This window comes from Macrotis lagotis, chromosome 7, assembly GCF_037893015.1.
Source record: "Macrotis lagotis isolate mMagLag1 chromosome 7, bilby.v1.9.chrom.fasta, whole genome shotgun sequence".
Classification (NCBI taxonomy): domain Eukaryota; kingdom Metazoa; phylum Chordata; class Mammalia; order Peramelemorphia; family Peramelidae; genus Macrotis; species Macrotis lagotis.
In genome coordinates, this window is record NC_133664.1 from 22,873,643 (window position 1) to 22,895,860 (window position 22,218).

The window sequence follows — 22,218 nt, forward strand, 5'->3', positions numbered from 1 at the left end:
TAGCCAGAGAAGATGTCCCAAGTTAGGAGATTCAGTATCAAGTCACTTTGTAAAGAGTCTGATACACAGAAGGCACTTCATGTATGTTGATTGATTGATTGATTGATAGACTGAACAGCAAGGAAGACAAACATTGGTTCCTCTTATAGTGAGTCACTTCCTTTTCCATTTATTTCATTATACAGGTATCACTGAGTAGTATAAACACACTCTTATATGTCCTTTGGATTTGAACTTGAAATGTTATTTCTTAGTTTTATTATTAATAAGAGATAGTTCTGTAGAGCAGATTAAGCCATCAGGTTTCTATTGTAGAGATGCCAATGCTTCCATTTGGTGTGCTGTTGGATTCTTTGTACCATTTCACTACCAAACTGTCAGAAACACAGGAAAAGACAATGAAACACCCATTTTTCAGAGCCAGGGAGGACTACAAAGTTATATTTAACAGGAATAAAAAAAAAAGATTGCTTTCATCTGGAAAGGTGGTTTTGAGTGCTGTCCACTTTACTAGTTTCATTTTCCAATTAGGAAAGCTGGCAGACAGCTTAGCCTTCAGTTAAACCACTCCATGAAACATGAGAGGGAGCCTTGGGGAAAGTATTCAGCAAATGCTTTTTTGTTGAATAGAATTAGGACTTCTGGAGCCATTCACCTGCTTGTGGGCAATCAGGGCAAGCGAATAGACATTGGAAATCAAGAGTGTTTGATGTTTTTCCTCTTCCCATTTGATATCATTAAAACATTAATCTGTCAATGCTGTTTTTCTTGTCTGAGAAAGGATGTTTGTTTTAGAAATGACTCCATTGTCTTGATTACTATGGAAGATATAATTCTATGGTATTATAGAAAATATCATGAAATGGGGATGTACAGTGCCTTCTATGAACATAGTGGGTACTTAATCAGTGATTACTGAATTAAACAAATGTCATTTTTATAAAGTGATAGAGAGGGGCGGCTAGGTGGCACAATGGATAGTGCACTGGCCCTGGAGTCAGGAGTCCCTGAGTTCAAATCCAGCCGCAGACACTTGATAATTATCTAGCTGTGTGGCCTTGGGCAAGCCACTTAACCCCACTGCCTTGCAAAAAAAAATAGATAAATAAATAATAAAGTGATAGAGAATGAAGGCATTTTAATGTCTTATTTGGTTAAATTCAATGTCACAAACATTTATTAAAGACTTACTGTGAAAGGGCAGCATGCTAAGCCTTTAGATGAAAGACAAAAGAAAAAAGCAGCCCATATCTTCCAGGAGCTTACATTCTCCTTCATGGATATGCTATGCAAAGAAAGAAGTCAATATAACAAAATTTGAGGAAACAACAGTAGCAGCCCTGGGAATCAGAAAATGCCTCCCATAGCAGATGGCCCCTAGACTAATCCTCAAGGAAACTATATTCTAAGACCTGAACTTAAGGAATTTCTTTCTTGAATGGGGAACAGTCTATATTAAGATAAGTCATAAGGTAGAATGTCAAATTCAGGAAACACCAAATATGTCACTGCATTAAGAATGTGGTTTATACAGTAATATCAACTATTTAGAAATATACGTGGAAGCCATATTGCTAAGGACTTAGGAGTGCCAGTGAGGAGTTTGTATGTAATTCTGGCAGCAATGGTGAACTACTGAATGTTCTTGAAGGAAGTAGCATGGTCAGATTTGTGTTTGAGCAAGATAATTTTAGAAGATGGATCAAAAGAGGAGAGACTAACAGTAAGAAGACTAAGTAAGAGACTCTTGCAATGGTACAAATGAGAACTGAAAGAGTGTGTTCATGTAGGTTGGTGCATATGGCAGACTGCAGGATTTTGGCTATGAATAAGTCTCCTTCAGTTTTCTATTTCAAAGGATCATTTGCAGAGGAAAAAGTAGAGTCTTTGTGTAGTTAATGACTAGGAAACTATGAACATTAGAACTATTTTGTGGTTGTGGAACAAATAAACTTTACCTGGTTATGACAAAAGATGAAAATTTGGTTATTAGCCATATCATAAGCTGAAGTCCTTCAAGGACAGGAGTCAACTGGTGAATAAAAAAAGACAGAGGTAAAAGAACAGACTTCAAGATATGACCCATACACTATTATTTCTCAAAGGACAGATTGGGTTGACCAAAGAATGACTGAAATTCTCTTTATTTCCAACTGCTACTGAGGAGGAGGAAGAGAAGGAGGAGGAGAAGGAGAAAGAGAGGAGAGAATTTTATTTTATTCTGTAATGCTACTTGCTGTACAAAAGGAAAGCTGAAGGAAGATAAACTCTGCTTTTGACTACCAATTGAGATGACTGCGGAAGAAAGAGAGGAGACATAGTTTATCCGCTATTGCCCTCTGTTGCTGAAAAGAGTAGAAAAAAAATTACTTCTTCACTCTGGCAGGGGTGAAGTAGAAGAATTCCATGAGGAGTTGGAGACCCTTTTGCCAAACAGAGTCTTTGTAGAACATAACACTGCTACAACTGAAGGAATATGCTTAATGTAATATCATAGAAACTCCAGTAAATTGCTCTCACCAGCTAAGATTGTCTAGGATAGTGTTAGTTTACAAGAATTCGTTAAACTTTTGCTATGTATCAGGCATTGTACTAAGAACTGATGCTACAAAGAGAGTAAAATACACATCTCTTCTTTTAAGAAGCTCATGATCTAATGGAGGAAACAACATACAACAATTGTACATTCAGGATACATATATTATATATATACATAATATATATATATATATATATATATATATATATATATAGAGAGAGAGAGAGAGAGAGAGAGAGAGAGAGACAGAAAGAGACAGAGAGACAGAGAGACAGAGAGAGACAGAGAGAGACAGAGAGAGAGAATGAAAAAGTTAACCTCAGAGAGAAAGCACTGGTCATAGGAAGACCTGAAAAGACCTCTTTCAAAAGTTACATTTTGAGTTGGCTCGTGAAGGAAGCCAGGGAAGTCAGGACAGAGGGGTGAGGCGGTAGAAAATTCCAGGCATGGGAATGAGCCAATGAAAAAGCATGGTGTTGAGTGTTGCTGAGTTGTCTAGTATGTGGAAGAGAGTAAAGTATAAGAAGAATAGGACAGTTTAGAAGCATTCGTAGCATTCATAGAGAAGCTATATTCATCAAAGAGTTTTTATGGTCAATTCCGGAGATAGAAAGAAAATATTCAGGCCTACAGTTCCAGAAATGTGGGTGGCCTGGTCACATATTTTCCTTAGGAGTATGCCATATTACCCTGGGATATTATTTTCACAGACACTCTATTCATTGGTAGTATGATATGATCTAAATTTATGAGTAGAATATTGTGCATTTACTTTGCATTTTCCATTTTGATTAAGAATTTGTGACTGGTTTGTTCATCAGAAATACGTTGGTGGGGGCTCACGAGTTTCAGCTAAAAATAGGAGTAGTCACTCACAAGATTTACCCTCTGATGTTGAGAATAGTCATTTGTAGCAACCACTCTCCTGCTGAAAAAAACTGATTTAACCAGTGTCAGGACAGGTCAAAGGAAAGTGAGCTATATAGTAAGAAAAAGGAGGGTCATTGGGAAAGAAAAGAGATTGTAAGGCTGACACATCATGGGGAAAATATAAAGTTTAAGGAGCTCCTATAGCCTTAAATTTCCCATTTGGATGCTATGTATTTACTTTGTGGATAAGATTTAAAATGTGCCTTTCATATTTGTTTAATTTGAAGTCCTAGTTCTTTCAATAAGATATCACTGAAGTGTCTGAGTCTAAAAACATCCATAGAATTTAAGGTAACAGATCTTTAGGGAGGATGTTGGCAGCAGTTCTCCTGTACCCCAGCACCATGGTAATGTCAGAGTAATTCCTAGTTGTAGTCAAACCTATTAGGAGGACTTGGCTATCAAACAGCTTGGCAAAGACAGAGTCAAGAAAATCTGATTTCAAATTTCTTCTCAGATGCTTGTCTACCAAGCAAGTTTACTTAATCTCTCTCTCTCTCAACCTGTTTCCTCATCTGTTAAATGGGTAGAAGAATAGTACACAGGGTTGTTGTAAGGCTCCACCGAGATAACTTAGGTGCAGTGTTTTGCAAACTTGAAAACATTATATAAATGCTGGCTCTTCTTAAGTCTTATTATTTTTTAGATCCTCATATATTTTATTAGGACATCTTTGAAATGTAAACAGCATGCCCACCCTCAGTGTTTGTACCGGGTGAGTTGCAGAGCATTTCTATTGAAGTTACTGGAGAAAAAAAAATTATGGCAGTTGGCTCATGTTTCATGGAATGTTCAAGTGTTTGTAGAAGTTCCTAAAGTTATTTAAAAAAGAAAAGAAAAGGAAAGGAAGACTTGGTTACTTTTAGCTCAGAAATTGCTTTTCAGCAAAACCTCTTATTCACGCTGAAAATCAATCTTCAGTCCTCTCTTCTGGGCTGCAGAGGCCAGAACTCCAGAGGCTGCTCCAACTCCAGGAAATGGAGGCCTCTGATCTTTCTGTTGAGAGTTGCAAATTCTATTCGAGCTGGACCGGAGGTCTTGTTAACAACACCAAAATAAGCATTGGACCTGGCCTGATCTTGTTAAGTGTTTGTACTTGGGGCAGGAGAGATCGCATTGAACCTTGGTGCAGTCAGTCTTGCTTTCCCACTTCGTCAGCACAAAAAAACATAGGAAAAGGACAGTTGGACCAATGTCCTTGCTCAGCCTCACCAGAGGACTTTAGCTTGTTTTTGCTCTGTTCTTTTCATTTAACAAGCAATTACTTAGGGATACTTGTAGGGACCAGGGAAACGAAGAGAAAAACAGAAGTCCCTTCCCTCAAAGAGTTTCCACTCTAGGAGAAAGGAAACTTATATGGTTGAATAAACACAAAAGGGGTTTTTTTTTTGGTTTATTTTTTTTATGGAACTTAAGCCAGATAGAGATGAAGTGATTTATTCCAGATCACACAGCTAGCAAATCTCTAAGGCTAGATTTGAACTTCAATCTTTCTGACTTGAGGTATAGTATTCTATGTATTATGCCAGTTACCCATTTTTTTAGTGAAGTAATTTAACCTAGGGTCACTCAGCTATTATGTATTAGAGGATAGACTTGAACCCAGATCCTCCAAACTCTGAGTTTGATGCTCTGCCCCCTATGTTACACTGATTCTCAGAAATAAATTATATCATGTTTTTAGTCAAGCCATAGCCAATAGACCTTTAGTTTAGACTTTGCCAATTTGAAATTGACGGTCATTTGGACACGGTGGATTAAAAGAGCTAATTGTAATATTTATCAAGGATAAGAACATTCAAAAGCCCAGTATTTCAGAGTCGGCTCTCACTTCTGGGGCAGTCTTGTTTGATCTGGACTTAGGAAAAACACACCTCAAATGTCCTTACAAGGAATCATCAACTTTTGCTTGAAGACATTCCGTGAGGGAAGCTCACTACCTCCTAAGACAGCACATTCCATTTTGATGTGATGTGATTTGCATTTTTGCAAAGTTCACCATGTTCTGCCCACTGGAACCAAGATGACCAGAGATAATATTTCTTCCCTGTGATTAATAATTTGGCAGAAGCTAAAGGACAAATGGGATGAAGAGTTCAATTTGTGACTTAGTCAGTGGCTGAACTGATCGTGAGATTTTGTCTTTCTAACTCAATCCCTCTTATTGTATGGTGAGAAAACAGGTCTAGAGAGGAAAAAACATATTTGTTCAAATATCTCATTGATCATGAGGGATCAGGATTTGAACCCAGGTCCTCTGGGTTCAATATAAGACTCCCTCTTAGCCTTGATATCGCAATATATAGACTTCCTCTTAACTCCAAACATTCATTGAAAGGGAAGCTCAGCAAGCTATTTTAAGCCAGGACAAGACCACTTTGTACTCAATGATGGCATTCAACAATGACTGGTATATCAAATTTGTCTCATCTATTTATAATAGCGCTGAGATGATTCGGAGACATCTCCCCTCCCACTCTTGATTTCCATGATGTTTTTTAAAGGCCTCTCTGATTTTTATTTTTCACTTTCAGACTGCCCCCTCACTAGCCCCAAACAGAGTAAATTTATGAGATCGCAGGATACTTTTCTGTTCAGAATGGAATACAACAATGTAATTTTAAAAACTACAAATTTGCATTACACACCTCTATTCTTCTATGACCTTCTTCCTGGCCAGGGGCTTTTTTACTATCTTCAGAAAGCCTATAAAAGGAGCAATTAAATCCTGAACATCCTAAGTCATAGACTAAGGATTTCACCAAGTGGATTTTGCTGTCAGTCTGGTAAATGACGATGATTTTCAGCCACCCAATAGGTAATAGTGACTATGCCTTCCCCCCATTTAATTCTCTTGTTACACAGGCAGAACAATATCATCTCCTTTGGCAAAAACGGAAATTAAAGTCAAGTGACTTAGTGGAGAGTCCCCGCCTCTTGACTTCCATTTTGTTTGGAATTTTGAGTTGTTAAGCAGATTATTAAATCAAAGAATCTCAGGGTTGTAAGACACTTCTGAGGCCATCTAGACCAACTTTCAACCAAAAGAAAATTCATTCTAAAAATACACTCAGTCATCCAATCCTTGCTTGAAGACACTCTACTGAGATGAAAAACCCACTGCCTCTTGAAGCAGTTGATTCTATTTTTGGATAATCCAATTTCTCCATCTAGCTATGCTGTCTCCTCATGTTTTCCCCTTCTTGGAGATATAAAATTGATTTTGGGGGCCCAAGATTAAGATTTCATGTATATTCCCATTCAGTTTCATTTGACTAAATTTGGATCAACATTCTAGACTCTGGAATTATGTTTTTTGAATTGTAATTCTTTCACTTTTCATGTCAGCTATCCTCAATTTTGAACCCTTCACAAATTTGATACATACATCAGACACTAATATACTCTCAAGCTAAAACAGAATAGTGGCCAGTGCTCCAAATACTGATATGAGATGACCCTGAGCACTTTGATAGTACCATTGAAGAGGTCTGGCATATAACCAGGGGCCTGTTGGAGTCTATTTGTTCTGTCATATAAGATCCAGTTGTTAACTTTTCAGTGGTAGCATTTTCATCTTGGAAATGAGCAAATATTAGGAATCAGGGCTATTATTGTCTAAAAAAGTGGAGAAAATGTTAATAATGTTGTTAAATTTGAAAACTTTCCATGTGTACATTATTTTGATGAGGGAGAGCTGGTAGTTAAACATCCAACAATACACCCCTGGATGCTATTCAGTCATTTTTCGATCATGTCCAACTCTTTGTGGTCCTATTTGGATCTTTCTTAGCAGAAATATTGGGGTGATTTCCCACTTCCTTCTGCTCATTTTACAGATGAGAAAACTGAGGAAAGTAGGATTAAATAACTTGCCCGGGGTGATAGATTTGATCTCAGAAAGATGAGTGTCCCTTTCTCCAGGCCTGGTACTCTATCCACTATAACACTTAGCTTGATATAGCTTACATATAGTAAGGATCATCGAAACACCCAGCCCAATGTTCAATGATGACCATCATTCAGGTCCTAAAGAAAGATAAAATTCTGCAGTTCTGATTTCTTAATAAGATCAGTGAACTCCAGTTACTATAACTATTCATGGCTATGCAGACAGAGTCCTCCTTTTGGTTCCACACCCCATCCCCCAAGTCTAATGTCTTTTCAGCTACCATTTTGATTTCCACAAGCTGCTTAAGAGATACCGACATTGAAACATTAGGCAAAGATTTAGAGTTCTTACATACCCTATTTTTTTTTTTGTCAAACAGACCAAGTTACTCAGTTCCTGAGTGTTTTTCCTTTCTTGTTTTCTGAGATGATACTTAATTAACTTCTTTGTGTGTTCATGTTTCTGATTCATTTTTAACCTCAAGTGACTGTTCTAAACAGGTTCCCAGTCTCTGTATTTGGTCTCTACTGGATGGTATAAAGATGTTTCATTAAGCTATTAAAAACAATATCACTAAACTTATTTATGCTGCTATAATTATTCCAAAACAATATTTTCCTCAGAAACATGATCTTTTTTCTCTCCGCTGAAGGACATCTTAGAAATGTCTCATTCACTTTAATCCTGGAATGTGAAATAAAATGCACAGCAGGGACTTTGGGTGGGAGGGATTTGGGTGGGAAGGGCTGAACAAGCTCATCATTTGATTTCTGAAGAACTAGTCCCAAACCTCCAATAGCTCTTTATGAAACCTTCACAAGGAAGGGAGAATCTCACCAAGAAGAAATGAACAGGACCACAGGCAACAAGCCCAACATTTAGCCTAAGCTTGTTTGATTGCCTCTGTCCTTCGTTGCCATTTGCCTGTCCAACTGAGAATTGCCTTTAGTGGAGGGAATTTGTAACGGAAGCCGGCATGCTTGCCCAGAGCAAGACCAACAGCCATTGCTGGGGGGATTGTTCTGATTTCTAGTTTTGATGAAGGATAAATATGTCAATAACTGTGATAAACATAGAGGGGAAGGATGGGTGTATTGTCCTTACTATATGTAATTTGAACCTTTAATACTATGTGAACATGGGTTTATGCTAACCTGTTAGTAAAAGACGGGGCAGATGCTGCATCCCTCTGCACTTTCTTAGTTTTACCCTCCCACCATGAGAAATGTCTCCCCACCCCCCAGGCTGCAAAGAATGTATTGGGGTGATCTTGAATCTTGTTCATGAAGAATTTCTAACCAATTCACCTCCTGGTTGAGAAAGGTGTCAAGATCTGGAGAACTAAGGAGGGTCTCCAGAATAGACAGCCTCCATTATCAAGGACCATTTGAGTGAAGAGAGAGGTGAAAAGCAGTAGAATTGAAAATCAGCAGAAGATGGGGGGATATAGGAGGAATTTTGTTGTTCTCAGATGATTGGATCAATTTGTCTTTCGTAAATATTTTTCTTTGTAGCCAAGAAGAGTTCAGTGTAGGAATATGGGGAAATGATGGAGTGAAATGTAAAAAGCAAAAATAATCCTATAGCTATAACAAAATAGAACTCATTCCATTCCTAGAGACAACTAGAGGATTCTATGAATAATGCACTGGGACAGGGGTCAGGAAGATCTGAGTTCAAAATAAGTCTCAGATACTTACTAGATGCATAACCCCGGACAAAGTCACTTAACCTCTGTCTGCCTCAGTTTCCTTGTTTGGAAAATGAGGATAACAATAATGGGGTTGTTGTAAAGATTAAATGAGACGATGAACTGTGTCAGACACATAGTAGGCACTATTATATAAACACTTGTCCCCTCCCTCCACCAATTCAGAATTGTTTCTGGATTATTTTAAAGGTAATTGAGTACTTTAATAAATCTGTGATCTAATCTAAGTGGGCATATATGCTCTTGTATCATGCACCTAGCAGACTAGCCAATGCCTTCTTGTCTCATGAAATTCTTGCTAGTCTTCCTATAAATTCTTCACAAGGGAGTCATTCAGTGTGAGCTGGCTCAGGAGTGGAGAGATGGGAAGGATGGAATAGAGAAGTTCCTCTAAATTTCTTGATATTCCTCGGTTATTACTAGATTTAAAAAGGACTCCAGTGGTCTATTCTAACATATATCCCGCCCACCAAAGGTTCCCCCTACAGCATATTGGACCAGTGCCCATTCTGCCATAGCTGGAAGACCTTTGGTAAGGAAGAACCCTTTACCTTATGTTGGAGGAGGTCCTATTGTTAGCATGTCTTCCTTCATTTTAAACCTAAAACATCATCCCTTACAATATTCCACTCATTGCTATATGACCCTGAAGCTATATGATTTTGAGTTATAGAATATCACAATGACTCACATCCTTTAACCTCCCAGTACTCCAGCTTGGAGGTGCCAATATTTGCTGTTGGCAAAACCAGACTAAAATAGAACATAGATAATGTTCATTGATGGTTTTCTAAGCCAATACATGTCCACAGATATCTGTTCTATTTGAGTTTGACACCAAAGCTCCAGACAACAAGAAAGGGAACTAAACTAACTTAAACTGGGAAGGGGGAGTTTCCTCACCTCACATATCAATGAAATCACTTATCTAATTCTTCTACCTGTCCCTAGAATCATGGAAAATTTTTCAGTATTAAAAACAGTTATCATTTTTGCCCCCTTCCCTATCCCTGGAACTTTCTCTTTTCTAAGCTAATCATTCTCAATTCCTTCAACCTATATTCCTGTAACATCTTTCTTATCCTGGTCTCCCTCCCCTGAACATTCTCTAGTCTATCCATGTGTTTCTAAAATGTGGCTCCTAGAATTGGACATCTTACTAGAGATGGGGTTTGACCAAGAAAGAGGAGAACCAAGCTAATACTTCTTTATTACTGGGAGAAGCCCATGATGGCATTAGTTCTGTTGGCAGTCCATAGTATGTTCACTGCTCATCCCTTGTTCTCACCACATGTTCTCACCACATTCGCTGATAATAAATCTCTCCAATGACTTCCTTCATATGCTTTCCTGCACCACTCTTTGCTGGGTGGGTGATGAGTTGTATCCTTTCTATGCCTACCATTGCCCTTTGGGTAACACAAAACTTACATTCTTCAGAGATGATATTCCATGACTCATAGCCATGTAGAATCAGGGACTGAAATAAAGTCACTTTACTTCTACAACTATTTTTTTTCCTTTTTTCCAAGAATATAATTTGGGAAGACCTCCGGAATCTTTGAGTGACTTTGTAGCTTGCTAAAAACACTGTGTATCTGAAATATTCCATTTTGGGGAATGTATAAAATGCAAAACTTCTTGGCTGTGACTATTCCATGTGAAATGAATTCCATTTAAATATGAGGGGTGCTTTGAGGGCATAGAATGTCCTCATCATTATAATGCATCAACAGGAGGTATTCATTTGACTGTTGTTTTGTTCAAGGTACCATGGTCAGCACCTAGTTCTGTAAAGGAAGAAACAACCTCTGCCCATCCAGGACTCTACAGTCTGCCTAGTAGATGAAACATGAAAAAGCTTAGATACTAATACAATGAATGAAAAGACACTTATCATGGATGTACTATGAGCCAGGCATTGTAAATGTAAATAGAAAAAGAAGATGGTCCTTCTTCTCTAGAAGTTCAAATTACAAAGTAGATGTAAGGTCTCAGTGTTCATAAAGTTGCAGTCAAAGGGCAGATGGCAAGAGTGCATTGACATGGGGCACAGTAATAGCAATGTTGTAATAATAACCAACTGGGAAAACCGGGGCTACTCTGATCAATACAACGATCCATTACAATGATGAACAAATGCTATCCATTGCCAAAGAGAGAATTGATGAATTCTGAAGTTGAATTGAAGTATAATTTCTCATTTTGTGTTTCTTTATTTTTTTGGAAACATGGCTAATATAGAAGTACTTTACTTGATTTCACATGTGTAAGTGATATATTACTTGCCTTCTCAGTGGATGGGGAAAGGGCTAGGAAGGAAGGAGTAAATTTGGAATTCAAAATTTAAAAAGAAAAGAGTGTTTGAAATAAATAAATATTTTTAAAAACATTTTTAAAAGCGCTTTGGCATATCTGATAGTTATGACTGGGATTCTGGAGGCCATAGTGACTGGGTATCAGGTAGGGTCCTTTTAGTCTCTAGGTCAAATGGTGACCTCAGAGTCCCTTCATTATCCAGAGGTTAGAGATGATGGAATGGAGGGCAGCTACCAGGAAGGGTTGTGGGGCAAGCAGGCAATCTAGTGTGAGATCTAAAGCATTACTATAGCTGGTACTATGTACTAAATTAGTGGTATGGAATATAAATTCTTGAAGAGTTGAAAAGATGGGGCAACTAGGTAGCATAGTGTATAGAGTACTGACCCTGGAGTCAGGAGTGCCTGAGTTCAAATCTAACCTCAGACATTTAATAATTACCTAGCTGTGTGGCCTTGGGCAAGCCACTTAACCCCATTGCCTTGCAAAAAAGCAAAAATGAAAGAGTTGAAAAGCTATAAAAATAAATGTAGTATAGACCAGAATAAGAAGGTATCACAGAGAGGTTGGGACTTGAGTTGGGTCTTAAAAAGTAAGGCTTTTAGAGGAAGAAAAGGGCTTTTTGGTATGACTAAATGTATCGAAGCAGTAATATTTCCTAGTAAGTTCAGGGAACAATAAGACGGGAATGGGTTTGTAAAGAGGAAGGATAGGTGGATTCAAGCCAGAATGTGGAAGACCCAGTGAACCTTATTCAAGACAGACAGGATAATAAAGAGAAAACAACAATAAATTTGGAGTACAAAGCCCAAATTTCAAAGCTTAGCTTCATCTCTTACTTGCTGTGGAAGTCATTCAACTTCCACAAGATCAGTTTCCTCAAATGCAAAATATAATGATTTGACTCAAAAGTCTCAAGTGAATATAGTGTCTTCTACAAGAAACGATTAAGAAGAAAGGACTTGTCAAAAGTATCAGATCTTGGTGGTAGGACAATGGGAGAGAAGACTGAGTAACTGTTGGATCTGGTGGCAAAAATGTCACAGTGACCGTTGAGAGACTTGTTTCAGTAGAATTGCTAAGAAAATCTTCAAAATTAAAGGGATGAAAGAAGTTAGGGATGGTGGGAAAATGAAATGTAGAATTTGTATTTAAATAGTTTGGTAGAGAAAGAAGAGAAAGAAATGACATCTGTGACCTCCTCTCCTTCTGAATCAAGAATAATTAAAAACAAAAATTAGATGATGAAATGTATAAAAGTAAAAAGAAACTAGATTATGAAGATAGAGAAGTCATTTACAAATGGCTTGAGTTTCCTTTGCTTTGTCATCAGACATTTTAATCCCAATGTAATAAATATGTTACAAGGGGCTTCTCAGTCATCATCTAGTTGGTGCAGTGGATAGAGCACTGACCTTGGAGTCAGTTTGGACAGGAGTTTGAATCCAGCTTCAGACACTTGCTGCTTACTAGCTGTGTGACCTTGGGCAAGTCACAACTCTGATTGCCTCACATTGAGGACATCCTGATTTATATCTGGCTACTGGACCCAATCATCCTGATTCATATCTGGCCACGGGATCCAGATAGCTCTGGAGGTGATGCCATGACAAAACACACATGAATTGCATTTGAGTGAAGGGACTTAGTATGGCACTCCCTCACTCAAATCCAGGTCACGTGTTTATTGTCATGGTCTTCTTTGAGAATGAAGGACAAGCAACAACAGGGGTGTGTTTGTTGGGTTGTTTTTGCATGAATGTCACTCCTGATCAGTCAGCTAGATAGTGCCATAGTGCACAGAGAGCCAGGAGTCAGGAAGACCTGAGTCCAAATGTGGCCCTGGGCCAGTAACTTAATCCTGTTGGCCTCTGTTTCCTTATCTGTAAAATGAGCTAGAAAAGGAAATAACAAACCACTCCAGTATCTTTACCTTACAGGAAACTTCTATACCAATGGAATCAAAAATTCGGATGAAAAGTACATAGAAGGCACAGAATTTTCTCCAATGAAAAGTCATCAGATCCAGTGTCCATTTAAATCCTCCTGGTACATTGGTGACCTCAGTTCCATTCAGGTCTTTCAAAATGGCAGACTTCAAGTCCGAATAGCAGTGTTAGCACTGTCAGCTGGAAATCTGAAAATTTATTAACATGCTCTTGATTATGAGATCTCCAAAACCCAAGCTGAAATTCATTGATTATTCATCCTGATGACTTTCTTTTGAGAATTCAGAATTTATATACTGTGAACAAGGCAAGATGCTAAAGGATGAGGATAAAAAGACAAAAATGCAAGAAAAGTCTCTGCCCTCATGGAGCTTAAACTCTAATGGGAAAGACAATATGGAACTAAATAGGTGCATTCAAGTACAGAATTGATGGACGTCCATCACTCGGTGATGTAAGAACCCAGCCTAAAGCATTCACATGTCCTATATTTTTCTTGTTGTTGGCCATGAATAAAAATGATTCTTAAAAGAGCCCACCCTGGGCAGGTACATTATTTCTTTTCTTTTCTCTTTCCTAACAGGACCTTCTTAAAAGATGCTACTCTGCAAAGGCATCTTACCTGTTCCAACAAGATAAATTTTATGATGTCAGCTACGACACAGGAGACAAATCGATCCAGTGTAGCCGCCGACCTGATGCGTTCAAGTTCTGGATGACCTGGAAGGCCCTGGGAACACTGGGTCTTGAAGAAAGGGTGAATCGGGCTCTTGCATTAGCTAGGTATGCAGATATACATATTTATATGGGTGGTGTTGTCACAGATTGTAATATGCAATAGTCAAGGGCGAGTAAAAGGGCAGAGAGGCCTCCCAACAGCCCTTTGGTCTCCTCCAGCTCTAACCCTAAAATTCAATGAATTCCGAGGAGCTGCTGCCAGCTAAGTGCTCTCTCTCTCTCTCTCTCTCTCTCTCTCTCTCTCTCTCTCTCTCTTTCTCTCTGTCTCTTTGTTTCTATGTCTCTCTCTCCCTATCTTTCTTTTTCTTTGTCTCACTGCTTATCTCTCTCTTGCTGTCTTTGTTTCTCTCTATGTCTCTCTGTTTGTTTATCTCTCCCCCTTTCCCTCATTTGGCCCTTCAGTCTACCAAATCTGAATACGCCCTTTGCAATCCAAGTCCAAGGTTACAGTTCAGGTTTGAAGCAAGTAGAATTCAACCACTTTTCCTTCTAGACCTAGAAAAGGCCCCAAGGCAAGGTACCCTCCACACCCAGTGTGACTGGGGGGAGGGAATCCTAAGTGAATTTTCCTTAGGGGATAGTCATAAAGTGTAAAGTGGGGATGTGTGGGGGCACCCACCCTGGGATCAAGAGGGCCTGAGTTCAAATCCAACCTTAGACACTTAATAATTGCCTAGCTGTGTGACTTTGGGCAAGCCACTTAACCCTATTGCCTTAAATAAATAAAATTTAAAAAAAAGATAAAGTAGACATGTGCAAAGAGAGGAGTCAGAGGTGTGCCTCCCTGTGCCTCACCTTGGTTCACCAAGGATTAGGTATACATACTTGATTGTCTGTACCAGGCAGATGTGGTCAACCCTTAGCAATCATAGATGAGGTTCAGCTCTGCATCCTCTGCCTTCCTCTCACCCCCTTCCCTTGTATAAGGACATGAACTCTATACCAGAATCAATCAGTCATCAGTTTGGTGGTACAATATGTTGATGTTTTTTTCACCTTTAAAGTCAAGAAGACAAATTTAAATCCTTCCTCTGACATTCACTAGCTGTTTGACCCTGGTCAAGTCATGCAACTTTTCTTTTAGTTTCTTTTGAAAAGTAAGAGAGGTAGACTCAAAAGCTTCTGTGTTCTCCAATCTAAAGTTATGATCCTTTGGTAAGGCAGGGGAGATCTGGTGAAGCTAAAGTCAATCTGAAAAAGATTTAGGATCTTCAGTGAACTGCAAGCTTAAAACAAGCTCATGTGGTCTTGGGCTACATTAAGAGGGAAGAAGTTTCCAGGGGTAGGGAAGTCAGATTCCCACCATACACTGTCATGATCAGAACTCATCCTGCTCAGTCCTGGCACTGCTGTTGAAGAAGGACATTGATAATCTGAATAGTATCCGGAAGAAGACATCTAGAATGGTGAAGAGGCTTGAGTCCCTATCTTAGAAGAATCAAGTGAAAAAATGAGATATATTTGCCCTAGGAGAGAGATGGAGCAAATGATGACTGTCATACATAAGGGGATCAACTTGGTTGTGTTTGAATTCAGAGGAGTATACAGGAACTATTAGTGGAAGTTGTAATGAGACAAATTTAGGTTTTATTTCCTAATAATTAGGCCCAAAGTGGAATGATTGTCTTTAGAATTGGTAGTAGCCCCTCCTTGGAGGTTTTAGACCAGAGTTTGAATGCCCATATTTTATATTGGTGCCCCTTTTCATTGTCTTGGGGTGGACTTTAGTTTGGCCACCATAGCACCTTCCAACTCCTAAATTCTCCAGCCTATCTATCTATCTAATCTATTTATCTATCTGTATGTATATATTGATTATACACCAAAAGCAATAAAATCAACCCAAGATAGATGTGAACATTATAATAAATATTATCATTATGCAATATGATATACATATTATCCAAGCAGCTGAAGCACTGTCTGTTTAATCAAAAGTATTCCAGGAAAAAAATGTAGGATCATAGGACTTAGCAGTGGAAAGTTCCATAGCTCTTATCTAAACAAACTCCTTCATTTTACACATAAGGAAACTGAGGATCAGCTCTGGGAGATGACTTGTCCAAGGTCACACAAATAGCAGGTAGCAGAGTGAGATACATGACTTCTAATCCAGCCCTCCCACTCCAGTGCCAATCTCAGCTATATTTGAATCCCCCAGGGCAGGATGGGAAGGAAAATAATGATCAAAATTAAATTTCTAGACTATTTTTACTGTAGACCAAAATATAGCATCAGCATGATATTTCTGGTCAGTAATCAGTACTCCTTGATACAGAGATACTTTCACAATCCCCCCCCAAATCATCAAAAGCATCCATCCTAAAAGTTGTTCTTCCCAGAGGGATCCAGCCAGGTCTAAAGCTTTTATTTCATACTTAAAAACTCCCAAGTGAGTGATGTTCCAGGAATGATAAGTTCAAATACATAAGGAAAATGGCCTCGCTGAAACTCTTCAAACACTTCTTTCCACAATCTGTTCTCCCTGAAAACTTTTATGATTGTTGACTGGGACATCTCAATGGATGCCTCTCCTGTCAAAGTTTCAAAATAGGGTAGTAACTGATTGGACCTTGAATTTCATTTTATGTTGGATTCAGTCATTAAAATCCTTTGGAAAGTGTATTATATCACATGGAAACTATGACAGTATGGTATAATAATAATGAATGCTATGTTATTTAAGGTTTACAGATATTACTTCATTTTTTCCTCATCAAACCCTGAGAACTAGGTGGTATTTTATCCCATTTTTACAGATGAGGAAATTAAGGCACAGTGAAGGTCACGTAGCTAAGTATCTGAGTCTAGATTTGAACTCATATCTTCCTTATTTCAGGTCCAACTCTCTTTCTGCTGTGTCACCTGGTCAGTAGTGGAAGAGAGCTGTATCTAGAGGTCAGAGGAGCTAGATTTCATGGCTTTGCTATTTGCTAATTATGTGACCTTGGGCAAATCATTAACTTTCTGAATCTCCCTTTCTTTCCAAATGGTAAAATTGGTTAAAAAAAAATTGGTAAAAATGGTAAAAGGCATTGGATGATCTGATCTTTAAGCTTTCATCCATCCCCAAATCTATGATCCTATAACAAAGTCCACCTCATCTTCCATTGTAGGGAGTTGGAACTATTCTAAATCTGCAAAGAAATTTCTTCTAAATTAAAAAATAAATTAGAGAATTTATGAGTTGAAAGGTACTTTGATGGCCAAACCAAAGTCCACCCCAAAACAATGAAAGGAAATAAGATATATGGTCATCCAACCTCTACTCTAAAACCTTCAAGGACAGGTACCACCAATTCTAAATAGAGTATCTATTAACCTCTACCTGTGTCTGTGGACATGTATGTATGTATGTATATTTAGAAGCACACCTATATGTTTATACATATATTTTTAACCTCAAGCAGAAAATCTGAATCTATCTGTTCATATGGTAAACAGGTAGAGATTAATAGATGCTCCAGAACATGATTTTTTTGGTGTAAGAATTTTTGGGGGCAGAAACTCCAGCTATATACATAAATAGACAGATAGATAGATAGATATAGATATATGTATATACATACATAATTAATATATACAAATCAATATATTAACATATATTCTATATTATTAATACATTCTACATTATTAATATATAACATAATATATTTACATATATTCATATTAGCAATCCACTTTATACTTACATAGTATGTTGTGATGGATAGAGTGCTATATGTAGAGTAGAGATCTGAGACACTTACTAGCTATGTGACTCCAAGCAACCCACTTCCTCTCTCTGGCTCATTTCCCTCTGCAGTGAAATCAGAAAATTATAGCATTTTCCTTACACATTTGTTATCAGATTCAAATTAGATAAAATATCTAAAGTGTTTTTTAAATCTCAGACTGCCATGCAGGGTATCCCCCAAAGTCTACACATGGTTCTCTCCTATCTACACAGCAGTTGTATGAATCAGGAGACTCAGGAACCAATAGTTCCATTTTACAGATGAGGAAAGTGAACCTTGGGGATTTGCTTCAAAGGTGAGACAGGATTAGTCCCCAAGATTCTGATTCTTTGCTCAGGATTCCTCCTCCTTGTCCTTACATACTTCAGTGAGTGCAGCTGTGGGTTCTCTATCAATTCTTGAAAAAGAATCTCCCTTTTTCCAAACTCAAATTATAGCCAGCTACCTGCCTTAACCTTTCATGTAGCAGATATCTGACACCTCATTCCTAACACAGGCCAAAGGCATACCATGGTGCCAACCCAAAGGGCACAAACTCCCTTTTAGGAGTTTCTCTTCACAGGGACATTAAATTACAAAGTCTTGGAAGGTTTGTCAGAGAGGGTTTCCTTTCAATATTCTGCTTTTATTTTTAACCTGCTCAGAAAGTTCACAGTCCCCCCTCCTAAGTAAGCTATAGACACTTCTTCATTCTGGGACCATCTTTTCTTCAATCCCAGTGTATCCTCAGGGGTTATTCCTCCAGGTGAGGCATCTTTAATCAATTGAAACTGCTGCTTGATGGTAGTTAAAAGTCATTTCTTTCCAGCCTGTTGGCCCAAGATTCCCAGGACGCAGAATAGAGAGATCCACATTTTTGATAGTGAGGATTTACCTGGGCTCATTTCTAAGTGGAAGTGACATTGTTTCTTCAAGAAGCAGAATTACCCAGGCGGCGTCTCTGGGATAAGACCTATTCCATGCGGTGATCGCTTGGCGGCTTCAGTGGGCGTTAGTGGCATCATGTCATGAGCTGTCAGTTTCCCTGGGCACTCTGCCAGGCTCCTTAACTACTTGACCAGCTGCGTCTCCTTTCTTCCTCATAGTAGGGATTATATGGATGCCTCAGCGATAATGTTTCAGTGTTACTGAATTTAGATCTGGCTTAATTTGGGAACTAGCATCTTGACCTTATGATTTAAGGGATAGATTTCTTTCTACTGGCAAGGTTTTATAATACTTACATTGTGGGACAATTTGTGTATGTATTCTTCCTGAAGGACAATTTGTGCGGCTTTTATAAGTCTAGGGTTACTTCACTTGAGATCTGTGAATATTTGAAAAATATTTTGATGACTATTTCAACAGGGATTTCTTTTGTCATTCATAATTTCTGTAATATTTTTATTTTGTTTTATTTTAAACATTTAAAAACACTGTTCTGAGAGGGGGTCCACAGACTTCACCAGATATTAAAGAGGGTCAATCATAGAAAACAGGACTAGATTGATCTACCCCATTCATTTCAATGTGATAAATGTTTTAAATGCTACCTATTCATGATGCAAGATCCCAGACACCACCAATATTAAGACAAATATGAAACCATCCCTGACCTCAAAAAGGTTTTATTCTATTGGAGAATACCTGATAAATATGTTCAAGAGGAATCTTCCTTAGTTATTTCAGAAAATATCTTCTGTAACATCCAGAATTAGAGCCCTGAACAATCTTTCTAAGTTCACTAGCAGGATTTAAAGAAATCAATTAAGATAGATGGATGCTTGACTTCTCCATCCATGATATGAGGAAAGCGGATATGGATGGGACTTGTGATTAAATGGTCTGGGGTAGAGATGTCAAATACAAACCTAAGGGCACATTCTTCTTAGGGCAGCCTGAGCTCCATTAAAATATAACAGAAATATTTAATTCCCTAAATAAAAATTCCAAAAAAAGGTAACATTAAACTTTAAAACCAAATCACTTTGCAGCCATAGGAATTCTTTTTTCATAGTCATTCTTATATATGATTTAGTGACCCCCTATTTGATTTTATCCTCTTTGAAATACTACATCATCCTAAGCAGTGATGACAAGTGGCTAGAATTTCTATAGAGCTTCCCTTATATTTCATGATTTATTTTATTATTCTATTCTATTATTCTATTTATTATTTATATATTCTAGCTATTATATATTATATATTCTAGCTCTCAGTCCATTTAGCCTTTGGCTGCAGTGGAAGGATCAAGGTCATTCAAATTAGAACTAGAAAAAAACATGGAAGATCCTTTAACCCAGTTCTCTCATAGTCCATGTACAATGAGCTTTGCTAGGTGAATAGGGAATCAGATAAAACTTGAGTTATCTCTGATATGGGTGTTTGTTGTTCAGTCACGTCTAACTCTTTGTGATCCCTTGGACCATAATGATCCAGTGTTGTCCATGGAGTTTCCTTGACAAATATCCTGGGATGGTTTGTCATTTCTTTCTCCAATTAAGACAGAGGTGAAGTGACTTGCCAGGGTTACACAAGTAGTCTGAGATTGGATTTGAACTCAGGTCTTCCTGACTTCAGGCTCATTGTACTATCCATTGAACCATCTAGCTGCTTCCCATGGGAAAAAAATTTGCAAATGATGGCTCTTTGAAGAAGCCTTCCAATTCTCCTATAATATGGAAAGCTTTCAATGTGCCTTGATTTCCATTAGTAAATATATAAGCATATATGCCTATTTAATGCATTTTTATATTGTATGTGTACAATATATTATAACATATATTCATATCAATGCATAATATATTGAAAGTAATCTTATAGTAATAATTATATATAACATAAGATTAATAATAAATATTATAAATACATGCATATATATATATATATATATATATATACACACAAATATGGTATATAGTTCAGTCTCCATGCTCTGTGAGCAAGAAATCATTGATATAGCACTTAGTCAAACTGATGAGGAAACTAAGGCATAAAAAGGTGGAAAAAGCCTTAGCCAAAACAACAAGTTAGCAGACCAATCATTATCCCCCTGACCTTCTAACTTCCCAGTACACCAAGCAATAGACCTAATTTAGCTATCTTGTTGGAAGGGGAAATCCATTGACCCCCCATTGATTGACTCTCACAAGGACTGTATTTCATGGCCTTGCCATATTCACATTCTTTTACTTTCCACTGGTGAAGAGATTATTATACTTTCTGTCCTCATACTCACATTTACCATTTTTCCAATTCCATTCATTAGCTGATGTCCTCTTCCTTTGTCACAGAGCCCTTAAAAATCCAATACTTTTTTTTTTAGTTTTTTGGTTTTTTGCAAGGCAAATGGGGTTAAGTGGCTTGCCCAAGGCCACATGGCTAGGTAATTATTAAGTGTCTGAGACCGGATTTGAACCCAGGTACTCCTGACTCCAGGGGCCGTGCTTTATCCACTGCACCACCTAGCTGCCCCCAATCCAATACTTTCAAACTCAAAAATTCTCATAAGAACTCATCAGTTCTTTCTTTCAGATACTAATGCCTCCAAATAATGACTCAGTAGTAGATGGGGAGGAAAAGCCTCTGTCTACACAGTACCAACAAAGAATGGTTAGAGAGTATGGCCAAGTAAGAGTGCTTAACGTGGGGTCAACAGAGTCCAGGTGTGAATCCAACCTCTGACATTTACTAGCTATATGACCTTCAGGGCAGTTTGATTGTACAGTGGCTAGAGCATTGGCTTTAGATTCAGGAGAATGGGAGTTTGAATCTAGCCTCAGATACTTGCCCCTTACTAGTCCTGTGACCTTGGTCAAATCACTTAATCCTGATTGCCCCACAACCAGGACCATCTCTAGTCATCCTGATTCCTATCTGGCCACTGGACCCAGGTGGCTCTGGAGGAGAAAGTGAGGCCAGTGACTTAGCATAGCATTCTCCTTACTCATATTCAATTTATGTGCTTGTCATAGGATCATCCCCCAATGTCATGGTCTTCTTCAAAAATGAAGGACAAACATATGACCTTCAGCAAGTCATTTGCCTCAGTTTCCTCATTCATGAAATGAAAAAGTTAGTTTTTATGGTCTTTAAGATCCCCAGTGGCTTTTTATCTGTGATTTTATATTATGTAAAAGAAAGAAAATAAGACTCAAGTGAGATTATGTTGTTTTCCCAGCACCACTCTTTACCACCTCTGGAACGCTTTGAGAGCAATGAGACTTGGACTACAATATCAAATTTTCCTATCAAGAATTAGAATCCTCAGAGCTGGAAAGGACATTAGAGGCCATCTGGTCTGAGCCTTTCATTTTACAGATAAGGAAAGTGAACCACAGATAAATGTTTGTGACTTAACCAACTTCCCTAGCTGGCAAATGTCAGAGACTGGATCCAAACTCAAGTTTTCTGAATCCAAATC

General features: G+C 38.1%; 1 protein-coding gene across 1 annotated transcript in view; it reads left to right on the forward strand.

Moving 5' to 3' along the window:
* GADL1 (glutamate decarboxylase like 1) overlaps nucleotides 1-22,218 on the forward strand; it is a 194,888-nt gene that overhangs the window by 85,037 nt on the left and 87,633 nt on the right. The window contains exon 12 of the mRNA XM_074195631.1: nucleotides 13,924-14,123. Within this exon, the coding sequence (XP_074051732.1) occupies nucleotides 13,924-14,123 (200 nt within the window). The remainder of the gene's footprint in view (nucleotides 1-13,923; nucleotides 14,124-22,218) is intronic.